The sequence below is a fragment of the Lutra lutra genome, chromosome 11, assembly GCF_902655055.1.
Source record: "Lutra lutra chromosome 11, mLutLut1.2, whole genome shotgun sequence".
Lineage (NCBI taxonomy): Eukaryota > Metazoa > Chordata > Mammalia > Carnivora > Mustelidae > Lutra > Lutra lutra.
The window spans coordinates 10319774-10335012 of NC_062288.1; the positions used below are offsets into that span (position 1 = coordinate 10319774).

At 41.5% G+C, this 15239-nt stretch overlaps 1 protein-coding gene across 1 annotated transcript in view; it reads right to left on the bottom strand.

Moving 5' to 3' along the window:
- The window catches only part of STK17A (serine/threonine kinase 17a), a 39800-nt gene extending 25656 nt beyond the window's left edge, over nucleotides 1–14144 (bottom strand). The window contains exons 1-2 of the mRNA XM_047694531.1: nucleotides 13812–14144; nucleotides 3233–3445 (exon numbers count right to left, since the gene is read on the bottom strand). Coding sequence (XP_047550487.1) covers nucleotides 3233–3445; nucleotides 13812–14017 — 419 coding nt within the window. The 5' untranslated portion in view covers nucleotides 14018–14144. The remainder of the gene's footprint in view (nucleotides 1–3232; nucleotides 3446–13811) is intronic.
- Nucleotides 14145–15239: the final 1095 nt, after the last annotated feature.

A 15239-nucleotide genomic window follows, 5' to 3' on the forward strand; every position in this document is an offset into this window, starting at 1 on the left:
CGAACTCCGGGGAGCACTTGTAAATTCACACGGCAGAAGCAGGGTGAAAGGCTGTGACAGATTTAAAAGGAAAAAAAAAAAAAAAAAAAAAAAAGACCCTGAAAGCCAAGAAAGAAGATCATTTCAAGAAAGAAGGTATAATACAACAAAGGGTTTACAGAGAGTAAGAAGTGGAGTGAGCACTGAAAAGAAGAGACGGATTTTGGCAAACAGGGTTTGGGAAGAGCAGGTGCAGCAGCGGAGAGTCACGGCGCACCGGCCCGTGGCACATGGCGAGGATCGGCTGAGAACTACACGGACAAGGTGAGGAAAGCTGTAAACGCAGCCTGCTCCTTTAGAGAGTACGGCAGGAAAAGACAAAGCAAGCCAGGACCATGGTTTAAAGACAGTCAAAGCTGAGGAAAAGGAATTTTAGGATAAGAGAGACAGCCACACTGGAAGACAAGGGCAGAGCACCCCCTTGGAAGAGGGGCTGAAAAGCTGAGAGAGGTCAGTGAACTCACCTTAAAACAAAACTACGGCCCTAGAAAAGAAGAGAGTTAAAGGACACAAGTTATGGTCTTAGCCTCAGAGTTAAGCAGTGGAAACTTCTGATAGAAGTGAAGGGGTGAGGGATGCTGTGGGAGAGTGCCTGCCAGCCTTTACTCTCTCCAGGAAGGGGACAAAGGGCCAGGTGTCTCAGAAAAGATGGGAAGCAGGTGATGTAGTGAGTGTGTTAAAGGTTTTGAGTAGATCCTGGCAGGGGCGATGGGTGGGGAGCACCTTGAAAGAATGAGAGATTAGGTAAAGAACTACCCAAGGACAGGGAAAGCTCATCTGAGACTGGGAGGAAGAAGGAAATAACGTGAGGTGCTGGCGAGAGACTAGCTGAACTAGCCACCGAAGACAAGGGAATCGCAGGAAGGAAGTGAGTCGGGAGCCGGCAGAAAGATGGGGAGACCTGGGAAGAGCCCAGGATTAAAGGCGGAAGAGCAGGTTTGACGGGAACAGGAGAGGAATGAGATCTGGTCGGAGAGTAGCATTTCACACAGTCTTTTCTAGATCAAATTCCAGTCATGCCTTGATCCTCTCCAAAACAAACTGGAAACCAAAATCTAGGCAGGCAGGGGATTTATATATGAGATTCCTAGACCAACTTTTTTTTAAGTTAGAAAACTTTATTCAGATATGATCCACATATACATTTGTTAACCATCCCGTCATTTTTAATATTTTTATTATTATAATTAAAAATACCCTATGTGAAACACATTTTATAATTTCTCTAGAAGGGATTCCTATAAGTGAAATTACTGAATTAAAATTTATGAACACAATGCTCTTGAATTACATTATCAAGAGGAAGCCACTATTTTAGCCATCTAGAATTTGCTTTCTACAAACTTTCAAATTTGTTAAGAACAATACTACACATTTGTAACCTTTTCCTTTTTAACAATATTTTTAAAAAATCTATGTTGAAACATTTATATCCACCTTAGCTTTTTAAATGACTGCACAGCAATTCACTTTGTGACATTATCACTTATTTAACCAACTGAGCCCTTTCTATTAAACAATTAGGTTATTTCTTTTTTGTTACATTAAAAAAAACCTTCACTGAATATTTTCTAACACATCTTTGCTCAACTGCCCCATTATTTCCTTGTGGAAAAATATGTAAGTGAAATTGCTGGATTAAAGAGTGTTCGTCGTCGTCGTCGTTGTTTTCAGTTTTTGATACACAACTCCAATCTGTCCTCCAGAAAAGTTGCACCAATTAATATTCCCACCTGTAGCATAAATCAGATGGTTCAACCCACGAACATCACTTTTTCTTTATGATCTCTGCCACTCTTGTAAGGGTAAATATTTTTAAATTTACATTATAAAAATCCTAAGAATCAGTATTTTTCATATACATATAGGCCATTTATATATATGTACATCTATGTGGAATTTCCCTTCATATCTGTTAAAAAGAAAAGCATAGGCCCAACCTGGTGTCACAAGATCAACAAATCACCAAACTGGGGCTTCATATCTAACCTAATTGCAGTTTCAACCTCCCCCAGAAGTATAAGTCTTTTTTTTTTTCCCAAGATTTTTAATTTATTTATTTGACAGAGATCACAAGTAGGCAGAGAGTAAGGCAGAAAGGGGGGGGGGGGAGGCAGGCTCCCCGCCGAGCAGAGAGCCCGATGCGGGGCTCAATCCTAGGACCCTGAGATCATGACCTGACCTGAAGGCAGAGGCTTAACCCACTGAGCCACCCAGGCGCCCCTAGAAGTATAAGTCTTAACCAGTCAGTCAGAAAATTTCTGACCAGCATCAGCAAGGAATCTCACATGGGCCTATCCATACCCCCAAAAGAAGATGAGGTAATGCACCTAATAAGACCCCCTTCCCTCCCCATAAGGGAAGGTGATGTTGCCTGAAACAATCCTTTTTTTTCCTCTTTTGCCACACCCTCCTTCCTAGAAAACCTGTCCACTTTGTACAACTCCTTGGAGCTGCCCTCCACTTGCTAGAATCGCTTAATAAAGCTGATCAGATTTTCAATTTTACTTGGTTGAAATTTTGTTTAACATATCCTTTGGCCATTGTTTTTAAACTGGGAGGTTCACGTTTTTGTGTAATTTGTAATATCTAGTTACAGAGTAAATAAATTTTAAGCATTTTGGATGAACAGATAAAACTATTCTCCCTGAGCTTGTCTTTTCATTTTGCATTTCTTGATGTAGTTAAGACTTTTATATTACTCCAATCTATCAATCATTTCCTTTAGTAGGAGAAGCAGAGAGGGAAAATGGATTTCTTAAGAAGAAAAAACTGTCCATTTTCCGAAGCTGTTTCCTATACAGTCCCTACTTACTCAAATGAAAACATGGTATGAATCAAACAATTGTTTCTGAAAGAAAGGAGAATATTAACTCAGACTATATGAACATGTAAGAGACTGTGAAATGTCTCTTAATATTACCTTGGTATCACTTAGTTTCTGAAAAGTGCCTCTAATAAGAACACAAGAGAACTTTACTATCAGAAGAATTTCATTAAAGAATGAAAATAAAAAATCTAATATACATGCATTCTTCTTAATTTGGTATTTTCCAAATTAACAAGAGAAACACATGAAAAAGTTCTGGAAAATCTTCAGATTTCCAGAGCTAGGCTACAACACATATCACAGGTGACTAGCATCCTATGAAGTATGGACTATCTAACAAACTCTAAGGAAAACAATACTTACTATTCGAGAACTAAGATCATTTCTGATGGTGTTTCATAGACTTCATGTAAATTAATGACCCAAGGATTGTCCTGTGCGAGTTCAAGAACAGCAATCTCATGAATTATTTCCATCCGACAATCTTGACCTTTTCTTCTTTTTCTCATGAACTTTGCTGCAAATTCTTTTCCAGAATCTTTCTTTATGCATTTCCTCACCACTGCAAATTTCCCCCTAGAAATGAACAAAAACATTCCCTGTTAAACTTGACAACTTTCTAGAGATGGTAAACTTTCATAAAATTTCCAAATATTCATCAGTGGATAATCAAATTCAGACCATATTCAATCACAAATGCAGGACTACCACTTAGGAATTCAATAGGTACAGCTCTAATCAAATAAAATGTAACTGGTAAACCTGTAAAATTACTTCTGAATAGAGAATAACTGTATATTAAAGTCAATATTTTTTGCAGTTATACAATTTAATTTTTTACATTTATACGTAAGAATGATTTGAATCTTGAAAAAAGGTATTAGGCTTATTAAGAGAAACTGGTTATCAGAATTCCTAAAAGAACTGAATTGACTAATACTATATTGCCTTTCAAAACTACAAAAGTTAGGAATCTCATTTATATATTTCAACTACAGCATCAGCTGGAACTGTCTTGTTTTCCTATAAAGAGAGATACAACAAGCATCATTTTGATACACTACACTATGATTTGTTATTAAACTAATAAGGAAGTCACAGGGGAGTGAGTGTAACAAACTAAGCAAATTAAGGCTATGAGTTCTGGAATTAGATGTGGGTTTGAATCCCAGAAACAGCTCTGCAGCCCACTTGGGCAATTCATTAAACTTTTTAAAATCTCATCTTCCTTATCTCTAAAAGAGGACACACCAGAATCCACTTGACAGGGTTGTGTAAGAATTCAACCGTATAATACAAAGCAATTGCTCAACATGGGATTTGTCACAAAGTAAGTGCTAAATAAAAAGTTATCAAACAAATCATTAATTTGTGATAGTCATCACCCAAAATACCCAATCGTTAAGTTGGAAGGCAGCTTAGGAATCAGTTTTTGTTTCTGGGTTTTTTTTTTTCTTTTTTTTTAAACTACTGCCAGTATCAGTGTCTTCTTTCAAACTGTGAGGTTGTTTCTTCCACTCTTGGGTGCATATTATTTTAAGAAGATTTTCATCACAAGCCTTAAGTGAAGGGCTGTTGAGTCTGGGCTTTTTGCTGAGCGGTACAGTAAGACCGTTCTCTTCCAAATGCAAATCTATTGGGTATTGATGGAAGCTGGGATCTGTTAACTGCCACTCCCTTTTCCCATTTTTTTTTTTTAAGATTTTATTTATTTGAGAGAGATGGAGAGAGAAAGAGTACAAGTGGGGTGGGGCAGAAGCAGAGGGAGCAGAAGAAGCTGGCCCCCCGCTGAGCAGAGAGCTCCATCCCAGGACCCTGGGATCACAACCTGAGCCCTCAGGCGCCCCTTCTTTTTCCAATTTTCAATCATTCCTTATCCCCATAAAGGTTCTGAAGACTTTCTCATTATTCTAGGTTTGGACCCAGCATTCTAGACTATTGATGTAATTTTGAGTTTCTTCCTTCCTAGCGGCTGTTAACCACAAATATATTTTTCATGCACTTTATACTTTTGTAACCCCCCACTAATAAAAATGTTAAAAGGGGGCGCCTGGGTGGCTCAGTGGGTTAAAGCCTCTGCCTTCGGCTCTGGTCATGATCTCAGGGTCCTGGGATCAAGCCCCGCATCGGGCTCTCTGCTCAGGAGGGAGCCTGCTTCTTCCTCTCTCTCTGCCCGCCTCTCTGCCTACTTGTGATCTCTGTCTGTCAAATAAATAAATGGAAATCTTAAAAAAAAAAAAAAAGTCTATCAGGCAAAAAAAGATAAGTTTAAAAAAAAAATGTTAAAGGATCTATCCTTAGGTATAACTGTGAATGTAGTTGCTCACATAAGTAACAATCTACCTAACAGCACCCTCGTTCAGATCAAAGTTCTTTTTGTTCACAAAAATGTGAAAGACGCCTAGAGATGCTTAGAGGGATTAAATCATAAACCTATTCATCACAGACTAATGCCTTTTATTTTACTCCACAAAATCATTAGACTAACATCTCTATCAAGTTTTAAAAGATTCCTGATGACTTTTGAGTTCTTTTGAGAAAAAAAATCATAGATATTAAAAAGAATCAGGGGCGCCTGGGTGGCTCAGTTTGTTAAGCATCTGCCTTCAGCTCAGGTCATGGTCTCAGGGTCCTGGGATCAAGCCCCACACTGGGCTCCCTGCTCAGTGCGGGGTCTGCTTCTCCCTCTCCCTCTGCCCCTCACTTGTGCTCTCTCTAGCTCTCAAATAAATAAAATCTTTAAAAAAATAAGAATCAAATTATTACTATGTCAGAAGTTTCAAAAGAGAAAAAGAGAGAAAGTTTCATTTATAAAAAACAGGCCAACATATATAATTGACAGCAAGCATGATCCTGGTAATTTAGAAATGACTCTGCTGAACTGCTTTGAAAATACTCTTCCATCAAATACACAAATGTTCACTGTTCACACATTTAACATTCCAGGCAATACAGTACTCTGCAGTAAGTAAAATACGACTTCATATCTGGCCTGAATGTGTATTTTTGAATAAACGGGAAGACAAATGACTCAAAAGAGAAAGGGATTCAGACACATTGCAAACCTACAAATTCTGGGAGCCCTTTTACAGAAAAGTTATTGCTAAATTCCAGAACCAGAGGCAAAAACAGGAAAGAGACCCATACTCAATTCGACATCTGGAACCATACAACCATTTCTTGGGGTCGCCAGCACAGTTCCCGTGGCTCTCCACCCCCACCAGTGACTAGTCTGGACACCGCCTTTGTTTTTGTGGAAGCACTCTTCACAGTTTTAGGTTTATTCTTTTCTTTCCACCGTGTCATGCACTATATTGGAAGTCAGCACATTTTTCTGTAAAGGGGGAGATAGCAAATATTTTCGGTCTTGCTGGTCTCTGTTGCCACTATGCCAGTCCGCTATTGTAAAATGAAAGCACAGACAAAAGGTAAAGGAAAGGGTGGCTCTGGGTTAAAACAAAACAGAACAAAACAAAACACTTTATGGACTTTGTGAATTTCATATAATTTCCATGTTATAATATATTACTGAATTTTTCAACTATTTAAAAATGTAAAAGTCATTCTATATAGCTCAGGAGCCCTACAAAAATAGGCGGCCAACAACTGTCAGCCAAGCCCTGCATTATCCCACACTGAAGAAACTCATCCATCATTCTGATACTAACACTGACAGCAAGAACAGCAGATCATGAGGGTTTTGAGGAAACCTGTACTGCCTTCACCTCTAGATGACTGGTGCAATGGGAGGGGAACCCTTGAAACTACTCAAGGAAGAGTACAAAGAAGATAAAAAGATTTCTGAGACTGTTCTTTCTGTAGAGCAACACAGTACCCAGAAATGGGAGATTCAGCATTCAAGGTGCGGAGTCCTAGTGAACACATTAAGAATTATATCATCACAGTATTTAAATGTTACACCCCTCAAGGATTGAAATATGCACGTTTTGCCACAGCTTCATGGTAAAAATAATGATTATATCTAAATCCTGAATTTCAGGTTACTTGGGCAAAAAGATAAAGTGTTCTCTGGACACTAGTGGCCACAGTTAATATACAGACTTGAAGCTGGTGACGTTCAAAGGGCATAAGATGTTTCACATCTGGTTTCTTTATTGATTTAGCCAAAATTCTTCCTGGACTACACAGTTATCACAATTTACTGAGTTCTCCATGCATTTCACAAAAATCTGTGGTTCACTATTACACACCAAACTGACAACTCAGGTTTGTATGAAATAGTTTTTGGTGGGGGGGAATATAAAAAGTCAATATATTTTAGAACCACTGAATGATAATACATTGCAGAGAGATGGGAAAGTAAAGATACATCAACAAATAATTAGAGGAAGGACATCGAGTTAGATCCACCAGTCTAAGCTTCCTGGGTTTAGTCATCTTGGCATTGCTGAGGCCTAACTTAGGAAGGTGTGGTGCACATCTTTAAGAAGTATGACACGCTAAGGAGTTTGGACTCTCTCAGTAAAAATGGGCACTTGTTAGAATTTTTAAAATAAAGTTTTTAAAGATAATTCTGATAGTGTTATTAACAGTTTATTGCAAAATGTTAACTAGAAACTAGGGAAACCAATAAAATAATTTAAGGTAGTAGGTCTCCAGTAAAACAGCAGCACAGAGGCTAGGAAAAGACGATGCATTTAAAAGAGGGTCAAAGTTCAAAAGCATTCCTTGGCAGATGGAACTGCAGGCAGAGCTGAGGGGAAAAGGGAAAAGTGGAAGCATTTTTTTGTTCCACAAAAATCTGGAAGCAGATTTTTACACCTGAGCACTGGATAAACATGGTACCATCAATTGACAGACCGATTATAAGGATGGTAACAGGTTTGGATGGGTTTGCACATGTTATTTAAATTGGTCTGACATAGTACCATTTGTTGCACTATGCCTGTTTCCCTAGCTAGGCTAGAAGATCCCTAGTTAGACCTCACTTATCATTCATCTTTGTATCTCCATAGTGCCCTGCACATGGCAGGTGCTCAAAAAGGGTATCAGATAAGCACGCTGAATATACACAACTGTTCCTGTTTTTTATTAAATAAAAGTTCTATGGCAACTTCAAATCTTATGAAGTTTAATATTTTAACCACATCAGACTACTTGCTATTCCCTCTTTCACTGAATTTTTCTGCCACTGTGCTTATTTATTTTATTGCCAATGGTCGGAGGAGTATCTTTCATCACTACTACTGGAATTCCATCCATTCATTAAGGCTGAGCTCAAATGTTATTTTCCCCATAAAATTTTCCCAGGTGCCATGTCTTCTTGTTGATAAAGGAAATAGTGACTGATTTGTTACATTTGAGAATAATTGCCAGATACTAGCAAAGTGCTTTATGTGCTTAATATAGAACATTTACTTAATAGCACTGGAGTACTATTAAATGTAAGAAGTTCCACTCCAGAAAGATCTAGAACAGATTCTACCTGTCTTCCTTACCTCTGAAAGGAAACCAGCAGAACCCAAAATATCTATGGATTCTAAGTGTAAAAGTCAGTGAGTCCTTCAGATCAGCTATCAGCATGAGTGACAAGAACAGGCAGGGCTTTAAAAGACAAACTATTTTCCATTCTGGCTTGTAACTGCATAATCTTAGGCAATTTACTCAATTTATTTCTGAGCCTGAATTCCTCATCTGTAAGATTACGTTGATGGCACCTAACCTTGCAAGATAGTAAAGACTAAACAAAATTACATCTCTACAGTGTATAGCATTCAACAAATGATCAGTAATCAGTAACTATTTTTATTTTTGGGGGCACAGACTTCAGATCTATGATAGTAATTTGTAAAGAAGAATCCTAGAACAGAGAAATTTTGAAGGTGGCTAACTTGAACTCTCTACTTGATGTAAAATTTCCCTCAATAAATGTAGTTCCTTCTTCTTTACCTGAATAGGTGAATCAATGACAATAGCTACTTAGCTTTCTAATGCATTCGGTTCAATAATCTGATTTTATAAAATTTTGTTACATATAGCTTTATGGAGAGGCTGAAATTCTTTAATCCTTAAGTTAATGTATTTTTTTACACTTTATCTTAGCCAAAAGTCTAAGAAGTGACTGTATTTTATTTTTTTTAAAGATTTTATTTATTTTGAGAGCCTGTGTGGGGGGAGGGGCTGAGGGAGAGGGTAATGCAGACTCCCTGCTGAGTAGAGAGCCCGATGTAGTCTCCATCCCAGAACCCTAGGATCATGACCTGGACTGAAGGCAGACACTTAACCAACTGAGCCACCCAGGCACACCAAGTTTATGTACATTTTAAATTAAGATTTCAACATTGTAAGTCCCAACTTTCCAAAATTAGAACAGCTGACTCAATGAAGTATCTGCCTTAGAACTTGCTAAGTAACCCTGCTGCTGAACCACAAACATAGCCAATTTTTTTTAATCCTTCCAAAAATATCAGATTACACACAACTATTGGTAAATACTCTTCAAACTAATCACTAGTGGCCAAGAAATCTTAAATAATATCCATCCTAAAACAAGGCAACTTCTACATGGACAATATTACTTACCAAGGGTCTTCATTTCTTTTTTTCTTTTTAAAGATTTATTTATTTATTTGCGAGACAGAGAGAGAGAGAGAGATGGGGGTAGGGGGGCAGGGAAGGTGGGCAGAGGAAGAGAGAATCCTCAAGCAGACTCTCCAGTGAGCGTGCGGCCCTATGTAGGGCTGGATCTCAGGACCCTGAGATCATGACCTGGGCAGAAATCAAGAGTCAGCTCAACTGACTGAGCCAGTCACACACCCCAGAAAGGTCTTAATTTCTAAAGAAATTATGAATTATAATTTATGACACATGCTCAAGTAGTTCTAAGGTACAAAAGCCTGAAGCCATTATCTACAGCCATGAATCCAGGTAAAGAACACACAGTTCCTGAAATATACCGGCCCTCCTTCAGCTTGAACATTCTCTTATTTTCTGATAATAATCCTTTCTTATTCTAGTTACTCTCAACTGCTCTGAAGAGAAAGATACACAACATCCCTATCTACCATAAAGCCCAACTGAAGAGGAAACTATATGACACAGAGGCTTCATAGAGTTCATCCCAACATGGAACTCATGTCCTCTCATAAAAACTATGAGAAACTGCTTCAGCTACAAGGCAGACTGCAGATTATTCTTTGAGAAACATCTGACTTATATAACAGAAGGGATTTCAAAGAGTGCCAGCTCAGCAGTCTTTCATAAGACTCCATCAATCTCTGCCTTGGTTTTCTCATTGAAAATGGGACTTCCCGGGGGTGCCTGGGTGGCTCAGTCAGTTAAGCATCTGCCTTAGGCTCAGGTCAGGATTCCAGGTTCCTGGGATTGAGCCTCATATCTGGCTCCCTGATCAGCAGTGAGCCTGCTTCTCCCTCTCCCTCTGCAGTTCCCCCTGCTGGAGCTCTCTCTCTCTCACTCTCAATACATAAGTAAAATCTTTAAAAAAAAAAAAAAAAAAAAAAAAAAAAAAAGGAAAGAAAATGACTTCCCAAACGTGCATGTGAGAATTAAGTAAGATAATACAACTGAAAGAACCTGTATAACCGTAAAGTATTTATGAAATACTTGTTCAGCAGAGAATTCATATTTTTTCTCATAGGGAAATTCAACTATCAGTATGTAATAATTTAATAAACAAAAGATATTCTTTTGGATTTAAAAATCTTTTCTTAAGATAAAATTTATCAATGCATAAAAAGTGTTAAAGTTGAGGACTAAATAATGAAAACACATGTAAGGCAAATCATTCAATGTGAAATTTGTACTATTTTAAATTTCTAGAAACATATTTTTGTTCCTATACTTTCAAGCTCAAGGGGAATCAATATTATGAAAAAATTCTCAGAACTCAAGGTAATGTCTCCTGTACCTATAATCATTTATGTGGTTTACACTGGCACATATTCTGACTGAAAGAAAGGTAACAAGCTTTATGAATAACAAGTCAAGCTTCAAGAAACAAAATTTTACATCCTATATTTACCCACATTTATGTTGCTATGGACTCTGTTGGAAACATCAAAGAATATGATCTGATATTTCTTAAAAATAATCAAAATCACAACCTCTCATTACTATAGAACCAAAATTGACCACTTCAAAAATTCTCTTCAACCATTTCACTGAAAGCTTTAATTATGTGTAAGATAAAAAATGGTAACTTCTTAAAGAACTCAGTTTCTTTGAACATTTATCTCATCTCTTCAATATTTTTGACTAAATGAAAGGCCATAGAATGTAGCAAATAGATCTTCTCTTTTTCCTACTACATCATTAAAATATAACAGATAATTTTGTGAATTCTGTATCAGAATGAGATCAATTGTTATACCAGAAATGCAACCACAGTTCATAGCTGGAAAAAAAGACACCTTTCTTATTATAGAAAAGGTTATGAATAAATAATTATGTCAGAACCATAATATACAGGCAAAATTTATAAACCTTAAACAGAGACTGCTAATAACAGAAAACAGAACTTCTACTTCCTGAGAGTTCTAAACAGTTCCTGTCTGTTTTGCAATGAGATTTCACTACTTTCACCACAGACAGAAGCATAAAATTGTGCAGGTTTTCTTATTTTTGCTTTCTGGTTACATGTAAAAGAACATTTATTGTTACACAATGAATTACATTTATTGAGTGTTCCCCTTAAGAAAGGCACAGCCTTAATGCTATAGATATGTTCTATTTAATTCTCTCTACAACTGTGAGGCAATAAATGGTTAAGTTACTCGAGTGCATGTAAGTGGTAAGGAGCTAAGATTCAACCACAGCCTGTCTGACTCCAAAGACCATGGTCTTTATCACTGCATTAAACCTCTCCGTGACAAAAAGAAAAAAGAAAAGGAAAAAAAAAAAAAAAAAGGAACCAAAAAGAAACAAATACATTAATTTGGTTTTTCTGTTTTAGGTTCTTACATCAAGTAGCTATCTAATTGCACTGTTCTGCTTCAGGAGTTATAACTTTTGTAAACAAACTTATGTAAGCATATAAATATATGTAATATATCTGCAAAAGATAAATACCTGTAGCCAAGTGAATTTTACAACACAGACAAAAATAGAAACTGAAAAGAACATTCCTGGAGGAATTAGTATCAACACCTGGTAGGGTACAAATCAATTTTTCAGATTAAGTCATTTATTATAAACTCTACAAGACAGTGCTTGCCACCTAAAGATATTTTGGCTTTGTAATGCCAGTTTTCCTTCTGTGGAAGGAAGCCAGACAACCAAATAATAGAAAGTCTTAGTTTTCCCTTTTCAGGAGACCAGGGCTACTTCACAATGTCTGGAATTTCGATGAGTTAGAATACCTAGCTGAGTCAGTAGCTCTCTAGGCCTTCTCTGGTATAACTAATTGTCACATTTAAAGTGTGTACAGATCCAGTTAATTAGTGTGCACCATGGGGCGCCTGGGTGGCTCAGTGGGTTAAAGCCTCTGCCTTGGGCTTAGGTCATGGTCTCAGGGTCCTGGGATCCAGCCCCGCATCACATCCGGCTCTCTGCTCAGCAGGAAGCCTGCTTCCCCCTCTCTCTCTGCCTGCCTCTCTGCCTACTTGTGATCTCTGTCAAATAAATAAATAAAATCTTAAAAAAAAAAATTAGTGCGCACCATAGCGAAGTGTATCTTGCTCTGAAAGGTATTCTTCCTTTTGTTAACATTTGGAATAAGGATGACATGTTTAAGGTAGATTCCCCTCCAAAAAATAAACCAAAAAACCCCCAACCCCTATTTCTAAAAGCCAGTTTAATATATGCAAAATTGAGCTTTTTAAATACTGCTTGTGAGTGATGTTACAAGACCCTCCTTTCCCAAGACCCCAGGCGAAGGCAGTCACCACCGTCAGGCCCTTGCCCCATCCCACCGTGGTGCTGTCTGTAAGCCGGACAGCCGTCTGCAGCAACGGCTGACGTTTACTGAGTGCTCTGTGCCAGGACCTGCAGCATGTGCTTTACAGGCCTGTCACCTGCACAGCACCCCCGCGAGGGAGGCGGGCACGGTCATGACCCTGATTTTATGGGTGAGAAAGCAGGAGTCGAAGTGACCCACTCGAAAGCACACGGAGCGAGCCGGCCAGGCTGAACGCGCTCGGGTCTGACTCCAACACCGACGCTTCGGACTTCTCCAAACTGTTCGTAAGGAAAAGGGGAGTCGGTCCCCAGACCCCTGGCCCTCCACCACCCCTCATCAGCACACAGTGTAAGGTCTCCAAGCAAGCCTTCGCCTTTCACGGTTTTTACGAAGAGCCGAATGAAGAGCGGCGGCGGCAGGAGAGGACGACGGCCGGCGTGGAGCAGAGGGGAAAGCGCGAGGCGAGGGCCAAGAGCCTGGGAGTAAAACCGACGTGAACTGGGCCACAGAGACCTAAATACTTCACAACTAAAGTCGCACGAAACCAAGAAACCGAAAACGAAGTCGGCGCGAGGCTGAGACGTCCGCCCGGCGCGGGGGCAGCGGAAGCCGTCACGCCCCGCTTCGCCTTCCCACGGCCACGGAGGGGACCAAGCACACACACGCGAGCTGAAGGGCGAAGCCAGCGCCGAGTCCGCAGCTGCGGCTCCCCCGGGAGGTGCACGCAGCTCCCACGCCCCCCTCGCTGCCCCGCGTGGAAAACGCCTCAGATGCCGGAAGGGCCTGCGCAGAGACGGGGCTGACGGCCCCGGTCCCCGCCGTCCGGAGACTCGGTCACACCCGCTCCCGGGTGAAAGCCGCACGCCGGGGAGCGCCTCGCCGGCTGCGGGGACAAGCCGTGGCGCGCGGAGGGCTGGCTGCTGCGACTCGAGCGCCCCGCCCGCCGCCCGCACCCAAGTTTGTGCCAAGTCACGGCGCGCGCTATCGGCCCGGGGCCCGCCACCCCCACGGCGCCCGCCCGCCGGCTTCTGGCACTTATCGGCCGCCGGGCCCCGCCCGCCTCACCTGCCCAGCTCCCGGCCCGGGCTCAGGCTGTAGCCGTCCTGGAAGGGCTCGGTGCGCACGGCGGTGCGGATCTCCGTCAGCAGCCCGCGGGCCTGAGGTGGGGGCGGCGGCCGGCGCGGCGCGCCCAGACTCCTGTCCGCCCGGCCCGACCCGGAGGCGGCGGCCGAGGGGGAGCCGCGGCTGCCGGGCTTCTCCAGGGGGATCATGGTGGACCGGCACGCTTCCTTTCCGGCCGCCCCGCTCGTTCCCGGCTGCCCGCGGGTAACGTCCCCACCTGCAGCCGCCTCGCGCGGACCCAAGAGCCTCCAGGAAGCCGCTCTCCCCCCAGTCAGCGCACTTTAACTGCGGCGGGCGGACTCCCGGCGTCCTGCCCACGTCCCGCCCCGCCCCCTGGCCCGCCCCCTCGCCCCGCCCCTCGCCGGCCCGCGCGGAGTCTGGAGCGCAGGGTATCTCACGCGCTCCCTCTGCAGCCGAGAGGGAGAGAGTGCAGCCTGGGGGGCCGCTCCGGCCTGGGGGAGAAGAAAAGCGGCACTACCCTTCCGAAGCCAGCTCCCGGCCCCAGCCAGTTACACACCTGTTGAACATCTGAGTGCTCCAAAACTAGATCCCTCCGTCAGTGAAAGGCGTAAGTGTTGCCAGCTGGTGCTTTTGCCTTGGGCGCGGGCCGTCGGGGGTGGGGGGGGGGGCGGGCTGTTATGAGACTCCGAGCCGGGCTGCTGTACAGCACCGGGAGTTGACCGGGGCACCTCGTTCCTTCACACACTGGGAGGAAATCTGGAAGCAGAAGTTGAGTAAATATTAACCCCTTACTCTAGCCCTATGCAATACGCAGTATTATATGTCTGTAGTCTTCTCTGTATTTAACATGGTGCTCTCGTCTGGTATTTTTTCTAAATATTAGGGTTGTTTGTTTGTTTTTTTTTTTAATGGACTTTAGGGGCATCTGGGTGGCTCAGTGGGTTAAAGCCTCTGCCTTCGGCTCAGGTCATGATCTCAGGGTCCTGGGAGCGAGCCCCGCATCGGGCTCTCTGCTCAGCAGGGAGCCTGCTTCCTCCTCTCTCTGACTGCCTCTCTGCCTACTTGTGATCTCTGTCTGTCAAATAAGCAAATAAAAAAAAATAATTAAAAAAGTAAAAAAATTAAAAATTTAAAAATGGACTTGATTTTTTATTTTAGAGAAATTTTAGGTTCACAGCAAAACTACCTGAAAGGTACAGAGATTTCCCACATACCTTCTCCCTCCCTCATCTGGTCTGTTTTTAATTGAATTAAAATAGACACACAATATTGTATTAGTTTCAGGTGTACAAGATAGTAAGTATATTTTTATACATTATGAAATGATCGGCATCATAGGTCTAGTTGCCATCTATCACTATACAAAGTTATTACAATATTATTCACTCTATTCCCTATGTTGTACATTAC